General features: G+C 40.3%; 2 protein-coding genes across 10 annotated transcripts in view; both read left to right on the top strand.

Moving 5' to 3' along the window:
- Positions 1-1621: 1621 nt before the first annotated feature.
- LOC306960510 (huntingtin-like) lies at positions 1622-8690 on the top strand (the record flags this gene model as incomplete). Its single annotated transcript, XM_079552940.1, has 7 exons — positions 1622-2123; positions 4235-4318; positions 6012-6132; positions 6231-6290; positions 6369-6448; positions 8333-8475; positions 8545-8690. Exons 1-7 carry the CDS (start codon positions 2026-2028, stop codon positions 8688-8690), a joined length of 732 nt encoding a protein of 243 aa, XP_079409066.1. The 5' UTR covers positions 1622-2025.
- The window catches only part of htt (huntingtin), a 58309-nt gene continuing 43273 nt past the window's right edge, over positions 8549-23584 (top strand). For 3 of the 9 annotated variants that reach the window (XM_079553219.1, XM_079553224.1, XM_079553223.1), the window contains exons 1-12: positions 10295-10419; positions 10504-10708; positions 10915-10962; positions 12308-12382; positions 12791-13167; positions 15851-16036; positions 16631-16760; positions 19073-19188; positions 20482-20593; positions 20771-20908; positions 23208-23366; positions 23435-23532. In XM_079553219.1, the coding sequence (XP_079409345.1) occupies positions 10615-10708; positions 10915-10962; positions 12308-12382; positions 12791-13167; positions 15851-16036; positions 16631-16760; positions 19073-19188; positions 20482-20593; positions 20771-20908; positions 23208-23366; positions 23435-23532 (1533 nt within the window). In that variant the 5' untranslated portion in view covers positions 10295-10419; positions 10504-10614. Of the gene's footprint in view, positions 8687-10240; positions 10420-10503; positions 10709-10914; positions 10963-12307; positions 12383-12790; positions 13168-15850; positions 16037-16630; positions 16761-19072; positions 19189-20481; positions 20594-20770; positions 20909-23207; positions 23367-23434; positions 23533-23584 lie in introns of those variants that run through there. The other 6 variants (XM_079553225.1, XM_079553226.1, XM_079553220.1 and 3 more) reach the window with 6 other exon arrangements.

Below are 23584 nucleotides of genomic sequence, written 5' to 3'. Positions count from 1 at the left end.
CCGGATAAAGAGTCTTTGATTGTACAGATGCGCAATGTCTGCATTTTGTTGTCAATATGATAAAGGAATTTAACCAAGCAAAAATTTATACAAGCTATTTATAACAACGCATTCATTGAGGTACGGTGTTAGTTGCCCGTTGAGTAAATTTTCAGTCCAGATTCTTGTCCCTTTTTACACATTCCATTGGCATAACTGAGGCTCTTGATTTGTACATGAAGCAGTCGCCATCGTGTCATGAAGTGAGTTTGGGTGTTCGGTTATGTCACGCTCAGGCACATTTTACGCTTTTTCTTGCCAATGTAGATTTTAGTGCATTAGCTCTTAGCCTCAAATACCTTGTAAATTATGTATTTCTAAGACGGCTCAAACACTCATCACCTTCACTGGGAAAGTAAACCACGTTTACCCCCCATGCCTCTCACTGTTCTATCCATAAGTAAATATCAGTTTTTATTGCACTATGGTGTGTATGGACAATGAAAATAGTAAGTGTCTTTAACTTTTTTCCAATGATACCAAAATCAATATTGAGTTTATCAAACTTATTTTGTCTAAAAAAGAAAAAAAGACAGACAGCCTTCATTGTATGTGCCAATTACCATGTTAAGTTTTCTATCCAGCCATTGTTGGTCCCCTATATGTCCGTCCATTTAGAGTAAATCCACATAAATGATCTTTAACAGTTTTGAATGTCGCACTAAGTGCATTGTAATGCCTGTTTTAAATACATACATTTGAGTACTCAAGCATGCATTGGTTTGTAATACTTCCGGTTCCTTGTATATGTTATGACCTAGTGCCAACATATCTCACTGGTATTTGAAGACAACTTTATAAATGGCAAAGTAACCAGCTGAGTTGTTAACCCTTTTTTGAATACCTGTTTGCAGTCATATGCCTGCTCCACCTTCACGGGTGAATATTAAAGATGTTCTAATGTGTATACGGTCTCTAGATGAATGGGCATTGCAGTCAGTATTCAAACTGGGACAGGGACCCCCCCACACACACTCACTTTTTTATTTATTTAATCTGTACAGTCATGTCTTTCAACCACTGCAGTCATTGTTAATTCTTGTACATGTTGTTATCACTGGTTGTTGTATCATATCAGACATTTGTAATTATGAAATAATACACTGCCATTTGTATAAAATTCTCCTGACTCCTTACTTTTTATTATCCACGTTAGACCGTAACAAAAGTTGTACAAGCTACATTTTCATTTAAGACGGTATTGAGATTAGATGCTCATCTCACCTATAGGAGTGTGCTCCAGACCTCAGGTCAGTCCTTCAAGTACAGAAATACTGCAGAAACCTGACCTACTGCAAGTGTGCCATCTAGCGTCAAACTGCATTCCATAGAGTTCTTTAAGAAAGGACTGCACATGCTGCTTAGTCAGGCACACCATAGACATCCATCACCTGGTGTTCACTCCCTCTCTTCCTCCAAGGCATTAAACCAAAGGCTGATAAACACATAAGAATGCAGGTATATTAAGGGAATTTGTAGCTTACTGCTTCATGAACACTACACCCACTCTTCAAAACACTATGGCATTTAGTTGTCTCACTGTCAGCCAGTGAGCTGCGCATCAATAGTGCACAATGCGTCCGGAAGGTGGCGCTGATGCGCTCAGCTCGTCCTCATCCGCCCATAAACATCTGAAGAAGGAGAAGAAAGAGCAGTCTTTCAGAAGAAACATTCCTGATTGGTTAAAGCCTTAAAGCTTGCATCCTGCGCTTCTCGTTTAGTCCACTTCCTGGTATGATTTCTTGTGGGAATCGGCCGCATCAAGATGTCTTTACATCAAAAAGCCGTGATATTGTGAAGCAGCAATAGGGAGTGTGTCAGAGGAGTCGCTGGGGAGCGGGTGGTAGTTGTCGCGAGCAGTGTTGTCACTCTCTGCGCACTACGCACCGTTTGCTCTCCTTATGCTAACTGCTCTCCCCTGTGCTAACTAGCTCACATTGTAAATATTAGCCAGCTGAGCTAGCAACCTTGCATTTGATTGATAAAATGGCTACCATGGAGAAACTGATGAAGGCCTTTGAGTCTCTGAAGTCCTTCCAGCAGCAGCAGGGCCCGCCGTCTGCGGAGGAGCTCGTGCAGAAACAGTAAGTGCTACTCGGGCTGCAGCTGCGTTAGCTTCGGGCTAGCTCCGCTTATGTCTCAAAGGGACGCCACGGTTTATTTGGTGCAGCTCAAAGCTAATTACCCAAATGCTCGCTGTTTCTGCAATAATCGTGTCCATTCACTGAGCAGAAAAAGCTGACGTGCATTTTCTCTCAATGCACAAACAAGACTTCATTTCGGGCAGATCGTATTGATATCTGTATATTCTTAGTCTGATATAGGACTTTGTGATGTACGTTTGTGGACTGAATAACACTTGTTTACTTTAGCTTATTAGTTTGTATAGATTCTGCTCAAAGGGAGTGGGCTGAGGCAGGAAAGCTTATGTGCGCCTGCCCCATAATCAATAGAATAAACATGTATTTCACATGATACGCAGTTCGGGAATGTGATGTCATATCGCTAAGCATTATGGGATTGTTCACGTTAAAACACTTGGACAGCACAGTGTGTTAGATGTATTTACCAGCACTCACTCCACTTTTTATACTGTTTTTAGCTAATCTTAGTCAATGGAAATGTATGCTAACAGCTGCAGAGATGGCAGATCTCCATGGTAACTGTGACATTTCCCGAACTCTGAAAACCATCTCTGTCCAAATTAGGATTATATGAAATATAAAATACAAATATCTGCACTGAGTAAAATGACATGACTAAAATTGAAACGCATGTGACACTGTAATGACACTGACACTGTAATGACACTGTAATGACACTGACACTGGCTAGGCTAGGCTTTAACGAAATGCTCTGTCTGCCCAAAATGTTGTTTATATTTGCATATTTCCCGTCTGATTACTACAGCATAATATTGCGCGCGAATTAATGCTTTTATAACTATCTTTATTTTGCCACAAATGCGAAAAGTCTGTACACATTTTATTCCTCTAGATTGGCAAACTATCCAACAAACAGAGGAATGACGGGAAATATCAATATATAAAAGCCAATTGGACTCAGGTGGCCTAAATATGTCATTGAAAAGCACTTAATTTCAAGACAGAGCGAAATAGTGCTCAAGACAGAGCGAGTCAAAACAAGACTTAAAAATAGTGCTCAAGACAGAGCGAATCTAAACAAGACTTAACAATGCATATAACTGAAAGTATTTTATCTACACTCTTGCCTCTTACTGTAATTGATTAATTCTATGTTGATGTTTTTATTGATTGTATTTGTTTTCTTATATTTATGCAACTGTGAAGCACTTTGAATTGCCTTGTGTATGAATTGTGCTCTACAAATAAACTTGCCTTAATTTGTTTCCAGAAGGCATTAGATCTAAAATACCTTGAAAATAACATAACTGTCTGATCTTTTACGCCATTAAATTATACAAAATATAAACATTTCAGTCCAGAACACATTCAACTGCTGGCATTTTAACAGACTCAAGAAGTGACTCTATACTTTATCGATACATAAATATTAAAAGGAATGTTTGCTGGGACCCACCAGTTGAGAACCCCTCTTTTATACTGTAATGACACTGACACTGTAATGACACTGTAATGACAGCTTCTCACATTGATACAGATTGACACTAGGTTAACATTTTATGCCTTACATTAATCATCCCTAAGAAATCCAGTTACAAAACACTGCAGAAAGACTGTACAGTGTTAAATGTTTATCATGCTCAGGCACAAACACACTTGCCAGCACTCTGTATGGTTGCCTCATAAGGAAATGGTTCACTTAAACATCTCAGGCGCTTCATGAGTAATTCCCAAGTCATGCATTTCCGGATCGGTTTTGTTTTTGATCAGTTTATCCTCCTGATCGCATAATGCCTTGTTAACATTATCTTTGCTCAGTGTTGCCTCTGCATTTTCACACAGCTGCAAAGTATAGTTTTGATATGAAAGTAAAGGTTGTCAACAGGTCCTTTATGTGTGTTCAAACGTATTGTTTTAATATTTTGATGAATCGACGTTTTAATAAATGAATCCTGTGTCTGCTACAAAGCGGGCAAAGGGTTGATGTTAAAGGATCAGTGTATAAAAGCAAGTTCAAGGTGTAGGACATATCATTTGTGTACGTCTTTGTTCCAAACAATTCTATCTAAACCATTTATCTCTCCTTTTAGGAAAAAAGAACAGGCTACCACTAAGAAAGACAGAGTAACACACTGTTTGACAATATGTGAAAACATTGTGGCTCAATCCCTAAGGTAGGTCTTTTTTCACATATAAAAAGCAAGATAATCACTGCAGTAACTATTTGACAACCTTTTTTCCATACTGAGATGTTCTTACCTGAGCCTAGACGAGTTGATGCGTAACTGTCTGGTCTTTACGCATGTGCTCAGTCACGCAAAAAGACCAAAGATGTTAGCATTTAGCCTCTCCTTTAGATTCAGACTGCATCGCGTCATAGAAGGGGAAACAATCTTTAGAGAAACACAATTTTCCACTCTTTTTAGCCATTTTCTGGTGAATTATGTATTTATTTATCAGACATAAATAAAGTCAAGTGTAAATCGGGCCCATATGAATATTTCCTCACAGCAGATTGTTCAGTAGAAGTGAAAAAAATGGCAGTCGTAGCTAGAGCTAGTTAGCCGTTAGCATTAGCACGTTGCTAACATGAAGCGTCCTGTTAGCTTTCTCTGTTATTTATGTGTTTATGGGCTGTTGAACCACTTTGCTCCTCTCCATGTCTTTGTATCTTTTATTAGTAGAAACTATATTCATAATTCAGCATTTGTCAAAGCAGTTTTTGAATAATGAAAGAAAGTTAAGATTTTTCTCCAAATTGTTTCCCCCTTAACTGTTTTCAAATATAACCATATATGGGCGATTTAGGGCTGCAACTAACGATTATTTTGTAATCGATTAATCTAACGACTATTTTTCACGATTAATCGATTAATCATTTGGCTGTGAATTGTGTAGGAAAATTTTCTTTTTTCAATTTTTTTATCACATAGCGCTAAAGTGGCACAGCTTGACGACATATTGATGGAGTAAACTTAAAGTGAGTGTTTGTTGGAGGCTAATTCTGCTTTCTGATTGGATGAGACACAGACAGATATTCAAGAAATGTACAGTGTACAAAACACTACAGACCCTAACTGTAAAAACAAAGTAGGTTTTCATCAAAAATACTACATTTTCATGTAATTTTTGCTCTATTTGAGTCTGTGTGAACCAGAAAACGATTAATCGATTACTAAAATAGTTGTCGACTATTTCAATAATCGATTAGTCGTCGATTAATCGATTAGTTGTTTCAGCCCTAGGGCGATTACAGACAAAGTGGTTCAACAGCCCATAAATACATAAATAATGGAGAATGCTAACTTGATGCTTCATGTTAGCATCGGGCTAATGCTAATGGTTAGCTAGTGCTAGCTACAAATGCCGTTTTTTTTTCACTTCTGCTGAACAATCTGGGTCCAATTTACACTTGACTTCATTTATGTGTGATAAACAAGTTCATATTCCACCAGAAAATGGCAAAAAAGATAATTTTAAAGATAATTTTTTTCCCCCTCGGCGAAGCCACGCCCCCTTCTATGACGAGATGCCGTCTGTATCTAAGGAGCCAAACGGGGGTGAAGTTAGAAGCGGCCAAGCTCTTCCACGTTTTCACTATTTAAATACAGTTACGTGAGCAGTTACACGATCCAAGCCCAGTTACACAAAATAAGAGTAATAAGTAATAAGTGGATAAAAAGGGGAACTATATTGTGAGGCGTAATAACACCTTAGGAGCACTTCGACGTCCGCGCAGTAATACCTTCACTCCTAAGAATATATCTCGGTATGGAAAAACGGTGGCCTGTTCCTTTAAGCATCAAATTAATACTTTGAATTCACATGCTAATATGTTTATGTTCTGTTCTTTGGTTTGGAAAGCAGGACATCCCCAGAGTTTCAGAAACTGTTGGGCATCGCCATGGAGATGTTTCTACTCTGCAGCGATGACAGCGAGTCAGATGTGCGAATGGTTGCTGATGAGTGCCTGAACAAAATTATTAAAGTAAGATTATTCAGTCTCTTATCTTTTCACAACACCTCTCTGTCTCATGCGCACATTTTTATATTCCATATTCTGATCTGTTCATTCGACTTCATTAGGCACTGATGGACTCGAACCTGCCTCGATTACAGCTTGAGCTTTATAAAGAAATCAAAAAGGTACTTATTGGTTTTGTTGTGGGCACATTGTGGAGTGCATGTTAAGTCATGTGTTTTTTTTTCCCTGTGGGTCATCAGAACGGTGCCTCTCGGACATTGAGGGCAGCGTTGTGGAGGTTTGCTGAGCTGGCCCACCTCATCAGACCGCAGAAGTGCAGGTACAGACTTCAGAGTCCCGCCAACGCTAGGCTTTAACAAAATGCTCTGTCTGCCCAAAATTTTGTTTATATTTGCATATTTCCCGTCTCATTACTACAGCATAATATTGCGCGCGAATAAATGCTTTTATAACTATATTTATTTTGCCACAAATGCGAAAAGTCTGTACACATTTTATTTCTCTAGATTGGCAAACTATCCAACAAACAGAGGAATGATGGGAAATATCAATATATAAAAGCCAATTGGACTCAGGAGGCCTAGCAATGTCATTGAAAAGCACTTAATTTCAAGACAGAGCGAATCAAAACAAGACTTAAAAATGCATATAACTGAAAGTATTTTATCTACACTCTTGCCTCTTACTGTAATTGATTAATTCTATGTTGATGTTTTTATTGATTGTATTTGTTTTCTTATATTTATGCAACTGTGAAGCACTTTGAATTGCCTTGTGTATGAATTGTGCTCTACAAATAAACTTGCCTTGCCTTAATTTGTTTCCAGAAGGCATTAGATCTAAAATACCTTGAAAATAGCTTAACTGTCTGATCTTTTACGCCATTAAATTATACAAAATATAAACATTTCAGTCCAGAACACATTCAACTGCTGGCATTTTAACAGACTCAAGAAGTGACTCTATACTTTTTCGATACATAATAATTAAAAGGAATGTTTGCTTGGACTCACCAGTTGAGAACCCCTCTTTTATAGGTACTGTATACATTTATATACCTATAAACGTATACCTACATTTACAGGTAAAGGGGACGGTCTGAGCTACAAACTGCAAACTACTTCCCAGCAGATTGTTATTATTATGAACTCCGTCAGACACAAAAAAGGAAATCCTTTTAATAATGATTATTGTCGTCGTATGGTGACCGTCACAATGCTGAATTTTGGACTTGGTTAAAGGGATATTTCAGGATTTTTGACATCGGGCCTCATTTCCTAGTTATCCAGAGTGTTGCTGATTTCTGGAGATATTTTTTTTTTGTAATTCATGCAGTTCTTATATTTCAAGAGTTTCGTGGCGCTAGGCTAATGCAAGGCTAGCACATTTTTACGATATCAGCTAGCCTGCATTAAAAGCAGTCGGTTGTATAAGCTACGCAGCGGCGGAGTGATCTGCTAGAATATAAACCCTCAAAATGCAATCATTCATGTGATGCAAGGTCAGTTATATTAAAGACATTTTTTATATTGTTAGTCCGGTGTTATAAGTGATTTGCCTCAGGTGCTCTGTGGAGCGGGTCAGACTGTTTTTAATGCAGGCTAGCTGATACCATAGACATGCACTAGCCTTGCACTAGCCTAGCGCCACGAAACTCTTCAAATATAAGAACTGCATGAATTACAAAAATTACACTCTGGATAACTAGGAAATGAGGCTCTATGTCAAAAATCCTGAAATATCCCTTTAAGGTTAATATCTCTGTAATGGTTGTGTAGGGGCCATTTTGCCTGGCCTGCCAAACTACATGCTTTTTCATAGATATTTCAACGACATATAGTCCCCTTCAGAAACCAGTAAATTGGTAAGAGGTCTAACGTCAAACCGGATGTGCGTCAGCGCCCGCCATGACAAGAAGCCTCCGAATCGGGCTGTCAGTTAGGAAAAGAAGCCTCAATGCTAACTATCATAGCCACTTTAGCATAGGGACCTCTGGTGCTAACTAACCGGTGATTAGGAGGTATGTGCCATCCCATAAGCCACTGCGCCAAATCCCCCCACCCCCCTCGGCCCCTCCCTCGAGTGATTCATGCGCAACCACTAATATAGCTGATTTGCTACTGTAGCTTTATGAAACAGCTGTTGAGATAAAATAAGGCTAAAGGGAAATGTGATGGCTCATCTGGATTGTTCTTTATTTCAGACCGTACGTGGCCAACCTGCTGCCGTGCCTCATCAGAATCACAAAGCGACAAGAAGAGACTGTTCAGGAGACACTCGCGTCAGCAATGCCCAAGATCATGCTGGCCTTGGGACAGTTTGCCAATGATAGCGAAATAAAGGCAAGTTGTGAAATGGGGATTACGGACAAATTAAACGAATTGCATCAAACGTTGTACTGTTTTCTTTTTCTAGGTTTTGCTCAAGTCATTTGTGGCAAACCTGAAGTCCAGCTCACCGACAATTCGAAGGACAGCAGCAAGTTCAGCCGTCACAGTCTGCCAACACTCGAGACGCACTACCTACTTCAACACCTGGCTGCTAAATGTTCTACTCGGTAGGTCACCCCACAACGCACAAAAACATAAACATTTAAGGCGTTTTCATTTACACAAGTTTTTACCAGACCAGGGTTGGTTTTTCCTCTAAGTCTGGACCTATATTTCAAAAAGTTGCATTATTTTGAGCTACTTCCAGGTTTTTTAGGATTTCTGGGAGGCTTTCAGAATGGAATTGTAGTTAACCATGGATACAGTTTAATCAGCAGTGAAAACCTAAAAAAAAACCTAATTGATCCTACCGCAATTGCAACTTTCCCTGCTCCGGGATGGAGGCGCAATACGGACTAATGGAATCATGATGAAGAAGCTAACAGGCTAACGGGCAAAGCTAACTGCGGACAGTATTTACAGCCAAGTTTGAGTGAGAAAAATTCTCTCCATTGTGTAATTGGATGTAAAATATCCGTTTCTCCCTTTGTATTTTCTGTCAGCGCAGTATTTACTCTCATGGACAATTAAAGAGTAAAAAAAACGTAACAAGCTACGACACCTGCAGTGGCGCTTATGGCCTCTAGGGGCATGAGTTACTCAGTTCTGCTTTAAGCAGGGCGGCACAGTAGTACAGTGGTTAGCGCTCGTGCTTCACAGCTAGAAGGTCCCGGGTTCGATTCCCACCAGGGACGGGGCCTTTCTGTTTGCATGTTCTCCCCGTGTCTGCGTAGGTTTCCTCCGGGTACTCCGGTTTCCCCCACTACTAAAACATGTACAATAGGTTCCCCTCTGGAGTAAGGAGTCCCACTGAAATTAAGAATCTCTTTTTCAGGGGACTATCCTGGTTAAATAAAGGTCAATAAATAAATGAAAGTAAAATGTTATCTTCCTTATAGAGTGGGGAAAAAAAGTATTTGGTCAGTTTCACATAGACATTCTATTGGATTTTGGCCAAATACTTTTTTCCCCACTGTAGTTACTGAAAAAAATATGTTTATAAGTTTGGTAATACGTTACCCCAACGCGTTTGTATACAACATGATAGTAAAGTGATCCACTAGATCAGGTGTCTCTAACCTTTTTTACCTAACAAGCTACTTTTACACGATTTGAACATCGGAGCGCTACTTATGTTCAAAAATACTTGTGAATACTAAGTGGAGTTCACACAGAAGAGAATTACTTGCCAGGATGATATTTCAAAGAAACTTGAGTTTAGTCCTTATAATTTACTATATTGAACCAACTGTTTTAAGGATGTTCAGAACAAACATAAAATGCCTCTAAAATTTGAAATATCAAGCGTGTAGAGATGTAGAATGTCTTTGGTGAGCTACTGGTTGGAGATACCTGCCTAAGATGGAAACCCTCTGATCCACATCAACACTGCAGTAGAAAATGACTTCATTCATGTTGCTTTGGCTGCTCTTCTGTCGAGGAGACGTTTTAAAAAATGTCCTGATGATTGTGTTTTTTACTCTTACTCTTATCCTTGTTGATTTTTGCCAGTTTGTGAATAGGCCATTGCACACACTTCTGTTTTACGATCCTAAACGGATTGAGGGGACAAAACAATCCAAACCAGAATAGATCTGCTCTAACGTTCTTGTTGCCTTCAGGTCTTGTGGTTCCTGTGGACGAGGAGCACCCCAGCCACCTTATTTTGGGTGTTCTGTTGACACTCCGCTACCTGATACCTCTACTGCAGCAGCAAGTCAGTACATCAAGCATCAAGGGAAGCTTCGGAGTCACGAGAAAAGAGGCCGACGTGCAGCCCACTCCCGAACAACTGCTACAGGTCAGGGAAAAGCATATTGATATCTTGAGTTATGACTTGTTCACGTCTCACTTTTCCTTTTTTTTTTTTTGCTCTTGTCCAAAGGTGTACGAGCTCACCTTACACTACACACAGCACTGGGATCACAACGTGGTCACGGCTGCGCTGGAGCTCCTGCAGCAGATCTTCCGGACTCCGCCTCCAGAGCTGCTGCACATGCTCATCACGGCGGGCAGCATCCCGCACGCCACCGTGTTCCGGCAAGACCTCGAGAGCCGCGCGCGGTCCGGCAGCATTCTCGAACTCATCGGTAATCACTCCGTTTTAAGTCGACTCCCCGCCATCTTTACTTTGATATAATATACAGCAAATTATCTACTACCTTTTTTTCTTTCTGTCGGCGCCTTTTTCTGACTAATATCCTAACCGGTGTTGATTCTAACGGGTGTGTTTTGGACCTGCTTCTTTTCTTCTTTCCTTTTTTTCCCTCTGCTTCCTGTTTCCTGGTGCTTTCAGCCGGGGGAGGGTCTTCCAACAGTCCACTCCTCCTCAGGAAACAGAGAGGTGACCAGTCTTATCTCCTTTATTCAACACTTCTTAAAGGAATAGGCCACCGTTTTTACATACTGATATGTTCTTACCTGAGCTTAGACGAGTTCATTTGTACCTGTCTGGTCTTCACGCGTGCCCTCAGTCACGTAAACGCAGCACAGACGGCGTTAGCATTTAGCGTCCCCTCCTCTATAGCTGGTTACGTGAAGTGTTGCATGATAAAGTATAGTTTTAGAGTATAGCACAATGTGGATTTTCTAAGCGGATAAAAAGGGAACTATATTGCAAGGTCTACTAATACCAGGAGTGGTTCAACACAGGGGCCGGATTAAACTATCTCCTGTATGTTTGACACCCCTGATTTAGGCTATCACAGTGCACATTTCCACCTGTAGTCCCTGCGCAGGTTGATGTTACAGTACAGATCTGGTTCTAAATGTAGATGAGTACGTGACCATGGATTTATAATTTTCTCATTGATCTTACCCTTCCCGGTAACACTTTGTAATAACTACGCCTTATTTAGCCTTTATAAATGATGAGTTAACTAATGCATCGTTCATGATTAATTAACTGTTAAGTGTGACTAGCACTTAATAACTACTTAATAAAGGAATAAGTCAAGTATTAAAAATGATTCATTATGAGTTAGGCATTAAATGTTGTACTTAATAGTTATTAAGTGTAAAAGTAGTCATAGTAGTCTTAACTAATGAATTGTTCATGATGAATTAATAAATAATGAATTAACACTTAATTCATTATGAACAATTCATTATTTAAGTGTAATTAACACTTAATAACTACTACAGTTAATGCCTAACTCATAATGAATAGTTCTTCACACACTTCACTAATTCATTGTTAAGTAGTTAATAAGTGTTAGTCAAACTAATGAATTGTAGATTGAATGATGACTTAAGTGTTAACTCATCATTTATAAAGGCTAGATAAAGTGTAGTTATTATATAGTGTTACCATGGAATCAACAGGGAAGTGGGTAACACTTTATAATAACTACACTTTATCTAGCCTTTATAAATGATGAGTTAACACTTAAGTCATCATTCAGTCTACAATTCATTAGTTTGACTAACACTTATTAACTACTTAACAATGAATTAGTGAAGTGTGTGAAGAACTATTCATTATGAGTTAGGCATTAACTGTAGTAGTTATTAAGTGTTAATTACACTTAAATAATGAATTGTTCATAATGAATTAAGTGTTAATTCATTATTTATTAAGACTAAATAAGCTGTTGTTATTATCAAGTTTTGCCAATTCCATTTTATTACCACGTTTTTACTGTGTTTAATTTGTCAAATACCTCTGACTGTGTATTCACTGCTTCCAGGAAAAATGCTCTCTGGAGAGGAAGACGGCTTAGAGGATGAAGGTGAGAAGAGTGAAGTCACTGGCAACTTTGCAAGTAAGACATACTGTATCTAAAAATAAATTCTCATCGTTCGCTTAATGCTCAGAGACAATTACAGCTGGTCGGGTTGGTGCGGGTCAGAAAAAAAGCCGTATGTTCAGTACAGGCCAAACGTTTGGACACACTTTTTATGTGTTGGCTTTTCTTTATTTTCAACATTATTAGCACACTACGATTCTCCCTGAAGGAGAATCGGGCATAATGAGCCATGTGCCCGACAAAAGGGAAAAACACGGCCTAGTTTTAACATTACTGTCAAGGCGGAACTGCTTTTTGTGTTTCTTTGGGACAATTAACAGTGTAACACCACTCCAAAACATCAAACTTTCCTGGACGGCGTTAGATTCTCTCTTATGTTTATTTATTTCTAAACTCTTGAATCATCTGCATCCATCCCCTCAGCGTCCGGTGCGGAGGGCTCCTCAGCAGCCCAGGTGGACATCATCACAGAGCAGCCGCGCTCCTCGCAGCACACGCTTCAGCCCGGGGACTCCGTGGACCTCAGCGCCTCCTCGGAGCAGGGCGGCAGCGGCGGGACGCCCGATTCTCCCAATGACAACGAGGAGGAGATGCTCAGCAGGAGCTCCAGCGGCGGGGCGAACATCACCCCAGAAACGGCCGACTACACCACCCCTGAGAACGCCACGCCAGAGGGGCCGCTGGCAGACGCGGGGCCACTTTTAGGCACGAATGATCAATCACTTCCTCCGAGCGACTCTTCTCAGACGACCACGGAGGGGCCAGACTCAGCGGTCACGCCTTCAGATGTAGCAGAACTGGTCAGTTTTACTTCTAATGTCTATACAAAATGTTGATTTGCTTGTTGTCTTTCACCAATTAGTAACCACCACCTGAGCCGAGCACGTGTTCTCCAGTTTGGCTTTACCCAAATGTGACAGTTTCTGGAACAAAGCGTCAAAATAGAGACAAAACGAGACGAAAACAAGAATGAAAACACAACAAAATATCATAAAAGCGACAAAAATGTATCAGAAACTCAACAAAAAAGACACAAATCAGGGTAGAGGTGGAACAGTTCAGCTCTTTCAGGGGTCGGGTCGGTTCACGGTGCAAGTGCAATATCAAAAACGGTAAGCTGGTTTTGAAATTGAAAATTTAAATGTTATTCATTACTGAGTATTTATAATTTCGGAATAAAATTGGCAATGCTTTCGCAGCTGCTTTATGATAAAATGTGATCACAATGCAAAACAGAATTGTCGTGCTCTGAACTTAAAACAAGAAAAGAAAAAGCGTTGCTGTGTAGGTCATGCGCTCAAGTGTTGACCCATTGAGGCCCCCTGTTTTGGGGATTTAGCTGTGCCAACAATCCAGACCATTTTTCATGATATTTGTTGCACCTCAGCGTATTCAATGTTATAGCCATGGACAAATGCTATGGCTCGTTTGAAAGTGGAGACTCTAAGCTCTCCTTAAGTGAAAACAGTTTAATTCTACGTGCCTCGGTTCCTGAGAAATCTAAGCTAAACAGAGGCTAGTTTTGATCAAAATCACTTTTTTTTTTTCTTCTTCTAGAAACGGAGATATTGCGTGTTTTATGAAACACAACCATTTCCCTCATTTCACTCTCTTCACTGGGCTGTCACTGAAAACAGGGGCTTAAGAAAAGAACATCGAGAATGTCTGGGCGTGAGTTTCACATTCTTTGTAGAAGGTTCATACTGTCTTCTTAGGTTAAGTCTATTACAGTTTTGTTTCCTATAGTAAGACAGAAGGTTTAGTTTACCTGCTTGACTGGCCTACATGGCAGCTTACACCAGGTGTCGCTTCTGAGGAAGATCACAGGAAGTGATCGAAACTAGTCAAGCAGGTAAACTAAACCTTCTGTCTTACTATGAGTTTCACATTGTTTTAAGAGAACATGGAGCTGAAATATTGTGACAAAAATACGTGGTGAGCCGAGGATGCGGTGGTGACCCGCAGTAAACGGCGTTCGCGTACAATACTGTCAGCTTGTTGACCTCATTGGTCTTCTGATAAAATATAAAGAGCGATCTGAAGCACAAGATGTGGAGATGGTTGTTTTGTGCAGGAGAATCCTCTGCTCTCACTTCCTCCTCCCTCTCTCACACTGCGCTGCTCCAGGACCGCTGGGCATTAAAAAAACACAATGAACTAACGAGGGGCAGGTTCATTTCTGCTGCGTTGTGATTAAATGCCCAGATGAAATGTCCAGAGTGTGACTTTTCACAAGTTGTTGATCTTCATGTATTTCAGTTCTGTTCATCACAGAGCTCCACAAAATCACACATAAGGTGCATTAGAGTGTCTAGTTTCCTCTTGTTTTATTTCGGACCATAAACAAAACATAAAAACACAAACTCATATGAACTCAAAATACAACCTGACATGATTACGGCAGTTGTGAGCTCAATATCAAATGTGCAGCTCAATACATTTACATCTTAGGACAAACAATTTTGTTTTACCTTTTGCACATTTTAAATTAGGCTGTCCGAAAAGGAGTGGGGGGAAGTAAACACGTATTTAGTCCCACCCCTTTTAAGTACTCTCAATATCTTGTTCTGTTTACTTTCTAGGCTTCCTTAAAACAATAATTTGAGCACTGTGATCTAGATCCAAGTTGTCGTATATAGTGTGAATACTACCAATCAACATCTGGTTTACAACACAACAGCTGAACATGAAAAGTAATATATTTTCTTCAGATACATACTTAGAGAATATCCATTCTTTGTATTGATATTTAAACTGTCTGATATTTGGACATCGTTTGAGGTCTACATGTAGTTTATTCCATATTTTAGGACCACAAACGGACACACAGAAACTTTTTCTGGATGTCCAGGCATGGACAATTTTAAAGTGATCCAAGCCCCTTAAATTGTATTTTCCTTCTCTTTCAGAAATAAACTGCTGAATTTTTAGAGGTAGTTGCTTATTTTTTAGCTTTGTACATTAATTGAGCAGTTTTAAAAGTAATCATGTCATGAAGTTTTAGAATTTTGGCTTTAATAAACAGTGGATTGGTGTGGTCTTGGTAACCAGCGTTGTAAATTGTTTTTATTGCTCAATGTGTTAAAGTTCCAGTCTGCTTTCCGCACACTCTTAGGTCTTAGCTTTCAAATTAGGCGTTACACTGGGCTGTAAACTCCAGTCGAGAAGCTTTTAGATTTGGGTCAAGCTGAGCTGGGGAAAATGTGCTCTGTTAAGGCGAGGGTTAAGAGGTTAAAAACACCTAGAAAAGTTAGCACTGCCTGCGGATCCCAAATGGCATTGGTCTGAACAATAAAGACAAAGAATAGAATTAGGATTTGTAGAATGGACATCAAAATGGTCTTTAATAACTTGTGTCACTCTGGTTCAACATTTAATCATTCTTAAGCTTTCATTGCATTCCTGTATTTCCGTCCATTCTAACAATTCTACCTCTATGGTCTCGCCCACTCTTCTGAAACTCTGTCCTCACTTGGACCGCAGTCGCGCACTCCATTGCCCCGGGTGATAGAGCCGCCCCCACCCTCTCCGACCTCCACCGAGGGTCCTGACGCCGCAGACAGCGACTCCTCCGTCTACACCACATCCTCCACGTCGTCTTCTTTCTCTATCTCGTCCAATTCCTCCTTCTATGCCACCTCTTCCTCCTCCTCTAGCACTAGCGACCAGGTCAGCGGCTGTGGTCGGGTGTTGTGTGTGTGTGTGGAATGGGAGGGACTTGCTTGCCTGTGAGCCGCTCCATTCTTTTCCTTCGCTTGTTCTCATGTTCATTTCCCAACCTTTTCCCGCTCACGACTCTGCCTTGAATTTTGCAACCCCCGTGTTCAAGAATTTGCCCTGCTTCCGTGTTAAGGCAACATGCTTTATCTCATGCAGGAGATACTGTAAGTTGATGAGCTCGATGTTGACCTCAAAGCATGACTCGATCTTTGTTTGGTTTTGCTTCCACTTTCAGAACGACAGGCTTTTGCTCCCGTAGAAACCACACAGAGCAACCGTATTGTTTCAAGTTTGAACAAAAGCTTGATCTATTTCTGGGGTTTAATATACAGACTGTGGAATTGCAGTATGTTTCAAGCCAAAATTCTTGGTTTGATCTCAATTGTGGTAATCCAAGCATGAATTACTTTACAAGAAACCAATGTCGTTGTTGTGTGTGCAATGTTTGGTTGGTTCCTACTTGGCAAATGTAACCTTAATGCCTAAGTTTCTATGAATAAAAACTAAAGTATAAGATGTGTTTGTTTCTTGTGTGTGTATAAGGTGTTGGATGGCAGTGAGAGCCAATACTCGGGGATGCAGATTGGTACTCTGCAAGATGAAGAGGAGGAAGGAACAGCTCCAGCCACTGAGGAAGAGCAGCAGCAGGAGCCGTTACTACAGTCGGCTCTGGGTATGTTGTGGTAGATCTCTCAAACAAGTGTGTTAGTAGTAGTAGTAGTAGAAATGTCTTGTCCCCGTGGGGAAATTCATTCATCAAACGACCACAGCAGACGGATCCAAGCATTGACAACATACAAAGAACAAACCACGGGCCGTCAACCTCAGTTTAAATTATGTTAAAGTCATTACCTACATTCCTTAAAGGGGGGGTGTTATGCAAAATCGCCTTTTTCAAGCTTTACATCATGTTATTATGTCATTCCCTCATTAAAAACATAACTGAAGTGTTGCCTTGGCACATTCACGTATTTTTGAGTAATCTGTGAAAACTCTGATGGCGGCCATTTTAGGGATAGGTTTGCCTGAGTCCTCCTAGCAACGCCCCCACCTCCTGGAGACGCCTCCGAGCTTTCGTCACCAGCCGAGTAACCGACCACTGCTCCTCAGCAGAACCCCCTCCCCACTGATGCCACAGACAGCGTGTGGAGGGGGCGTGTCGGAAAGGCTCAGAGGTTCTTAAAGGGACTATACAGTTTAAAAATGTATTTTCCTCCCCCTACATGTTCCAGCCATGTCCTAATGTGTAGAATGAGCCCAGACCTGTTCACCACAACTGCCTCTAAAATCCTGCACTGTCACTCAAAAAGGTGTCACTTCGGCCCGAATTGCCGTCATGCACGAGCTTAATATAGAAGGTGCAGTTACACATATGGCCTGAGGTGGCAGTAGTGAGTATAAAATGGCCAACTTGCATCCAGCCCCTTTAAAGAGACAGAGGCCTGTTTCAAGACATTCGCTACAGCCATTTTGAGAGAGCAATTTCATACAAGGCAGTTATTTTAATTTACTGCATTTACAGACCAAAAAAAGACCAGAAAAATCACTGTTGGTTACTTCATATTGTTTATTGCCTGGTCCTGTTTTTAGACAGGGCGAGGCACCGGTACCTTCGACCTGAGGGGAGCAACTCAAACTCTCTAAACAGAGGACGTTTTGAGTCCGATGATATTATGTTTGCTTTATCTAGAGCTCAAGCAAAATAAATGTCCTGCAGACCCTTCATAGGAACACCTAGGATTTTGCTTGCGACATATTTTCCTAAGGGAGTTCTTTCGCGCCTCAAGTCATGGCCCCGAAACCAACAGGTGATACAGAAAGTCAAAGCACTTTCCACTGTAAAACAATTTAGTGATGTCAGGACTAACCGGGTTCTACAATTACTGCGGTTATTGCAGGTAGGCTAATCGTAGGGCTGGTTATTGCCAAAAACTTCATGATATGATTAGTATCCTGATACAGAGTTCACAATGCGATACGTATTGCGATTCAAGTGTATCGCGATGGAGTTTTCATGATGCAAGATATTTTCTGAATATTCTGAATTTGCACTCTGAGCTTATTCAACATTATGAATGCCTTAGTTTTGTGCAATTTAACCCTTTTTTGTAGTAGTTACGTTCGTGATACATTCTGAATAAAGACTAAAGATACAGACGACTTCGCGTCATAGAAGGGGGAAAATAGAATCCTCTGGGAACCCGTTTTTCACACTTTTTAGCCAAGTTTAACTTATTTATCACATATAAATAAAGGCAAGTCAAAATCGGATGCATATGGATGTTTATTCACAGCAGATTTTTCAGCAGAAGTGAAAAAACGGCAGTCGTAGCTATTGCTAGCGTTACCATTAGCACATGTAGCATCATGTTAGCATTCTCCATTATTTATGTGTTTATGGGCTGTTGAACGACTTTGCTCATCCCCATGTCTTTGTATATTTATTTAGTAGAAAACTATATTCATAATTCAGCAATTGTTAAAGTAGTTTTTGAATAATTGGAGAAAGTTTTGATTTTTCTCAATTGTTTTCCCCCTTAACTGTTTCCAAACATGACCATATATGGGCGAATCCAGCGATGCCGTTTGATAAAAGTGCCTTGATACGGCGGGCGTATTGTCACGTACTCCGTAATGATATATTAGATTTGTTATATATATAAGAATCTATAACCATTTTCATAAAGGAAGAGTCCCAAAAGGAACCATATATTGCAGTAAAAACTAAATTGAAACCGTGCAAATGCCGAATATCATATATTGTCTTGCTTGTTTTGTGTGAATATTTAGACAGTAATGTGAAGGTTTTGACAAATTCTCAGTATTTTCTTCCTTAATTTCGATAATCGTGAATAATCGTGAAATCTCAGTATTTCTCCTCACAATAATCGTGACTCAAAAATGTAGAATCGTGACATCCCTAAGTTGTATACTTGAATACTTGTATCTCTACTGAAACTAAATGGCAGATGTTCTGTCGTGCAGCTCTGAGTAAGCCTCACCTTTTCGATGGGCGTGGTCACAACCGCCAGGGCTCGGACAGTAGCGTGGACCGCTTCATACCAAAGGAAGAACCAACAGAACCAGAGCCCGACAACAAGGTAACTACGAATGACAGACACACTTAAAGCTGCATTATGCGACTTTTATTCCGAAATAAAAGCCCACGCCAGCCCAAAATAACCCTAACCCTCGTCAAGATGAGAAATGACACTTTGATTTCTGTTTACAGCAATTGACTCTGTGCATAACTTGAACTCACAACAACGCCGGCCAAGAAATGACTTCCTGTTTTGCTCCAGCACGCCAAAATAAAGCACACAGGAGCAGAAAGAAAATTTAACTAATGAACTGCTGAACTAATGAATGAGATGGTGCTTTTATTTTTGTGTGCTAGATCGAAACAGGAAGTCACTTGAGTCAATTGTTAAACACAGAGTCCATTGTTAAACACTTAAAGGCGATGTTTTATTGTTTTATGGCCCTTTTGCTTTATTTATTTTTTACTTTTCTATAAATATGGCATTATTATTACTGTTTAATGAACTCTACAGGTTACATGAGTGATCAGAGTTCCTAAAACACTTGAAAGCTTAAATAGCTATAAATGCACTTTGCCTCTGTTACTTGAATAACTATATAGATTAACAATAATAAATACATTTGTTGTTGAACTCATGTGAACTGTCTAATAATTGAATAGTTTAGGTTTTCTGTTGGGTGTGGCGGTCCTTTGTGGTTTCAGCACTGAGCAGTGTGCTGTGGCCGGCCCGAGTCCACACAGAGCGAGGCTGGTTCCTGCCGACAGGGGCTGTAAAGACATCGGCTTCCCTGTGCGATGGCTCCATACATGTGTTATAGTTGTTAGGGCCCGACCGATATATCGGACCGATATTTGGGTATTTTCAATATTGGCTCAAAAAGCCGGAAACCAAATGTGATAAGGGACTTCCTGTTTTTTGCACTGGAAAGAGCTCAGTCAGAGATGACAACGACCACCTACTTATGATAGAGTTATGATAGAGATGTGATAGTTATGATAGAGCTATGATAGAGCTTTGATAGAGCTTTGATAGAGCTATGATAGAGCTATGATAGAGCTATGATAGAGCTATGATAGAGCTATGATAGAGCTATGATAGAGCTATGATAGAGCTATGATAGAGCTATGATAGAGCTATGATAGAGCTATGATAGAGCTATGATAGAGCGACGATAGAGCGACGATAGAGCCATGATAGAGCCACGATAGAGCTACGATAGAGCTACGATAGAGCTACGATAGAGCTAAAAAATGGATGGATGGATGGCTTCAAAAGTCGCATAATGCAGCTTTAAAGTGAAATCACCACGTCAGAAAAATGACAAGTTTGCTTTATTGTACTGTTTTACAGCCATCACGGATAAAAGGTCCAATTGGACATTACACAGACCAAGATAAGGAACCGTTAGTTCACTGTGTGCGACTTCTTGCTGCTTCCTTCTTGCTAAGTGGACAAAAGAAAGGTAAACCCATTTTATTTTTGACGTCCTTCTAGCCTTTACTTATTGTTATTGTTCGTTATCATCCTCCCACTCCCTTTCGGGCAGAGTTGGTGATCTTTTTTAATGTTGTGTGTTGACGTTTGTGCTGACTGCCTAAAATAAATGAATAAATAAAGACATTGTGCATGTTTTGAACAGGCCTTGTACCTGACAAAGAAGTGCGAGTGAGTGTGAAGGCGTTGGCGATCAGCTGTGTGGGAGGCGCTGCTGCTCTGCATCCTGAAGCCTTCTTCAACTCCCTCTACTTGGAACCGCTGGACGGCATCCCAGTAGAAGGTACCACACAAAAACAGCACCGTTTCATCAGCCTTTCACATCACCCTGCACAAATATCTGACACAGAAGATATTTGTGCAAGTTTTCTAAGACCATGGATGAAAACCTGACAAAAAAGCAATGAAAAGTAAAAAAAAAAATGACAAACGTGACAAAAAGAGACAAAAACGCTTCAAAAATGTGAGAAAATTGCGGGTTAAAGTGAAGTGTGATTAATTTCGATTAATATTTTGAATAGCATTAAACCTTATGTAAATTATTAATCGGAAAATAATATATCGGCCCCAAATATAACACTTAAAAGTTAACATTGCAGCCTTTCACATCTCCGAATGACATTTTTCTGAATTATTTAACCTTTATTTAACCAGGTAAAAAACTCATTGAGATTAATAATCTCTTTTGCAAGAGTGAATAAGCAGCAGACCTACATATTTTCCTAAATGCACAGCACAGTGAGTGTGTTTACAAGGGCTCGAGTTTCCTGGTTATTATCGGGAGTTATTCATATTCCGGGTTTGTATCTCGGGGGTGGGCGTTTATAAGCTTTTGCTTCGGCCCACTCCTTTTGAGCAGAATTTCAACTGCACAAATAAACTAAACTGAACTAAATCTTTGATCATGTAAACACAGTTTCCCGGTTTTGAGAAACAAGGATTTTCTGGCTGGGATTTTCAGTCAGTAACCGGGATATAACAACATGTATATGCAATTTTACGGTTTTAAAGTGACTATACGGAGTTTAAAGATGTTAAAATTATGTATTTTCCTCCCCCTACATGTTCCAGCCATGTCCTAATGTGTAGAATGAGCCCAGACCTGTTCACCACAACTGCCTCTAAAATCCTGCACTGTCACTCAGAAAGGTGTTAAGGCGAGACACGGCAGGTGAAAGTATTGATTTTTCACGCAGTGGTCGAAGTGGAGATTTTTATTTATTTTCCTCCCTTTACATCTTAGTTTTCATGTCAGATATAAAAATGACAAAACTCACCCACATGATGTTAATTTTATGATGTTTTGTCTGCGAGGTGGGGGCAACCCGGAAGTAGCTGCTGCGCCGCGTAGAAACGCCGTCTTTCAAGCGGGTTTTCATTCATAAATATTGACAGATTTTACATCCACGTGTCCTGCTAAGGGTCCCCGTGATGACGCTTTCACCCAAATATGGTATTTTTCCTCCTACGAGACGCTGGTGCGGAAAAGCGGAAGAACGGGCCGAGCATGAGCACTCGCTACAAAACTTCAGGGCTGGTTTTCTCTGAATGAGAGAAGCTGCACTCGGGCAGAGCCTGAGCCCTTATAGAAGCTCCCACAGACTCCAAACTTTACAGTCTGAGACCTAACAATATTTTGAAGGTTTTTTCTGAGGGATTTTTTAATATCTAATTCCTAGCCTGATTTATTCAGCTTTGAAACCAAAAAAACAGGTGGAATTTGAGTTTTTACAGATTTTTTCACTGATGATTAGTTTATTGAAAAACTAAACAAAATATCCCAAATCCCCTCAGAAAAAATCTTAGTTACTAATATGTCAATAAAATAAAACCATGAATTTTAATCTGGCTCAATTCATTATTTTGATTTCGTTGCCCAAAATATAGGCAATTTTGGCCATATTTATATCTGTGATGTTCAGCAAAAGTTTCAAATTGACATCTCTACATTTATTTTTCCCCCCTATTCACCTGCAGTGTCTCGCCTTAATTCGGGTCCGAAGTGCCGTCATGCACGCGCTTATTATAGAAGGTGCAGTTACACGTATGACCTGAGGTGGCAGTAGTGAGTATAAAATTGCCAACTAGCGTCTAGCCCCTTTAAGAAGCTTCCCATTTCTTGCACATGCGGCGTTCACTGTAAATAAACATGGCGGACGCTTGTCCAAAGAACTCCCGTTTCTGGAGTGAAGAGGAGACTGTGTTTTTTATTTTAACCATGAAAGAACTAAAAGTAGTGAATATTTAAGATGGAAAGTCGTAATTTGGATTTATGCGAAACTATCAGTGACAGTAACAAGGTGGCTGGTTTTCCTCTGGACGCAAACAGGAGTCGAAAAGCCGGGTTTCCTTATTTGAGAGATTAAGAGATTTGAGTTTACCGATTTCTCAGTGACATATAAACACCATATCCTGAAAACTGCCGTAACCGGAACATTGCAAATAACTGGGAATTTCAAGCCCTTGTAAACACTCGGTAAGAACTGGCTGGACGGGTCTAATCAGGAGTTGAGTGAAGCTCCGCTGATCTCGTATTTTAATTTTCTGACTTTGAATTTTTTATTTTTTTTCTGCCGTTACAGAGCAGCAGTACATCAGCGACGTGCTCTGCCTCTTTGACCACGGGGACCCTCAGATCCGAGGGGCCACCGCGATCCTGTGCGGAGCCATTATACACGCCACTCTCACCAAAACACGCTACAACTTACAAACCTGGCAGGCCAGCGTTCAGAGTGCAACAGGTCGGTTCATGTGTCCACGTTTCACCTCTAATATAAAGATTATTTTGTGACGTCTACCGCTTGTTCAGGTAACCCTCTGTCCCTGGTGGACTTGGTGCCGTTGATCCAGAAAACCCTGAAGGATGAATCGTCCGTCACCTGTAAGATGGCTTGTTGTGCCGTGAGAGTAAGTATAGTCTCTGCGCCACATTGTTTCTTATTGTCGTGTCTAAACGGCG

Source organism: Gobius niger, assembly GCF_951799975.1.
Source record: "Gobius niger genome assembly, chromosome: 3".
NCBI lineage: Eukaryota > Metazoa > Chordata > Actinopteri > Gobiiformes > Gobiidae > Gobius > Gobius niger.
This window is presented reverse-complemented; position numbering and strand designations above follow the sequence as displayed.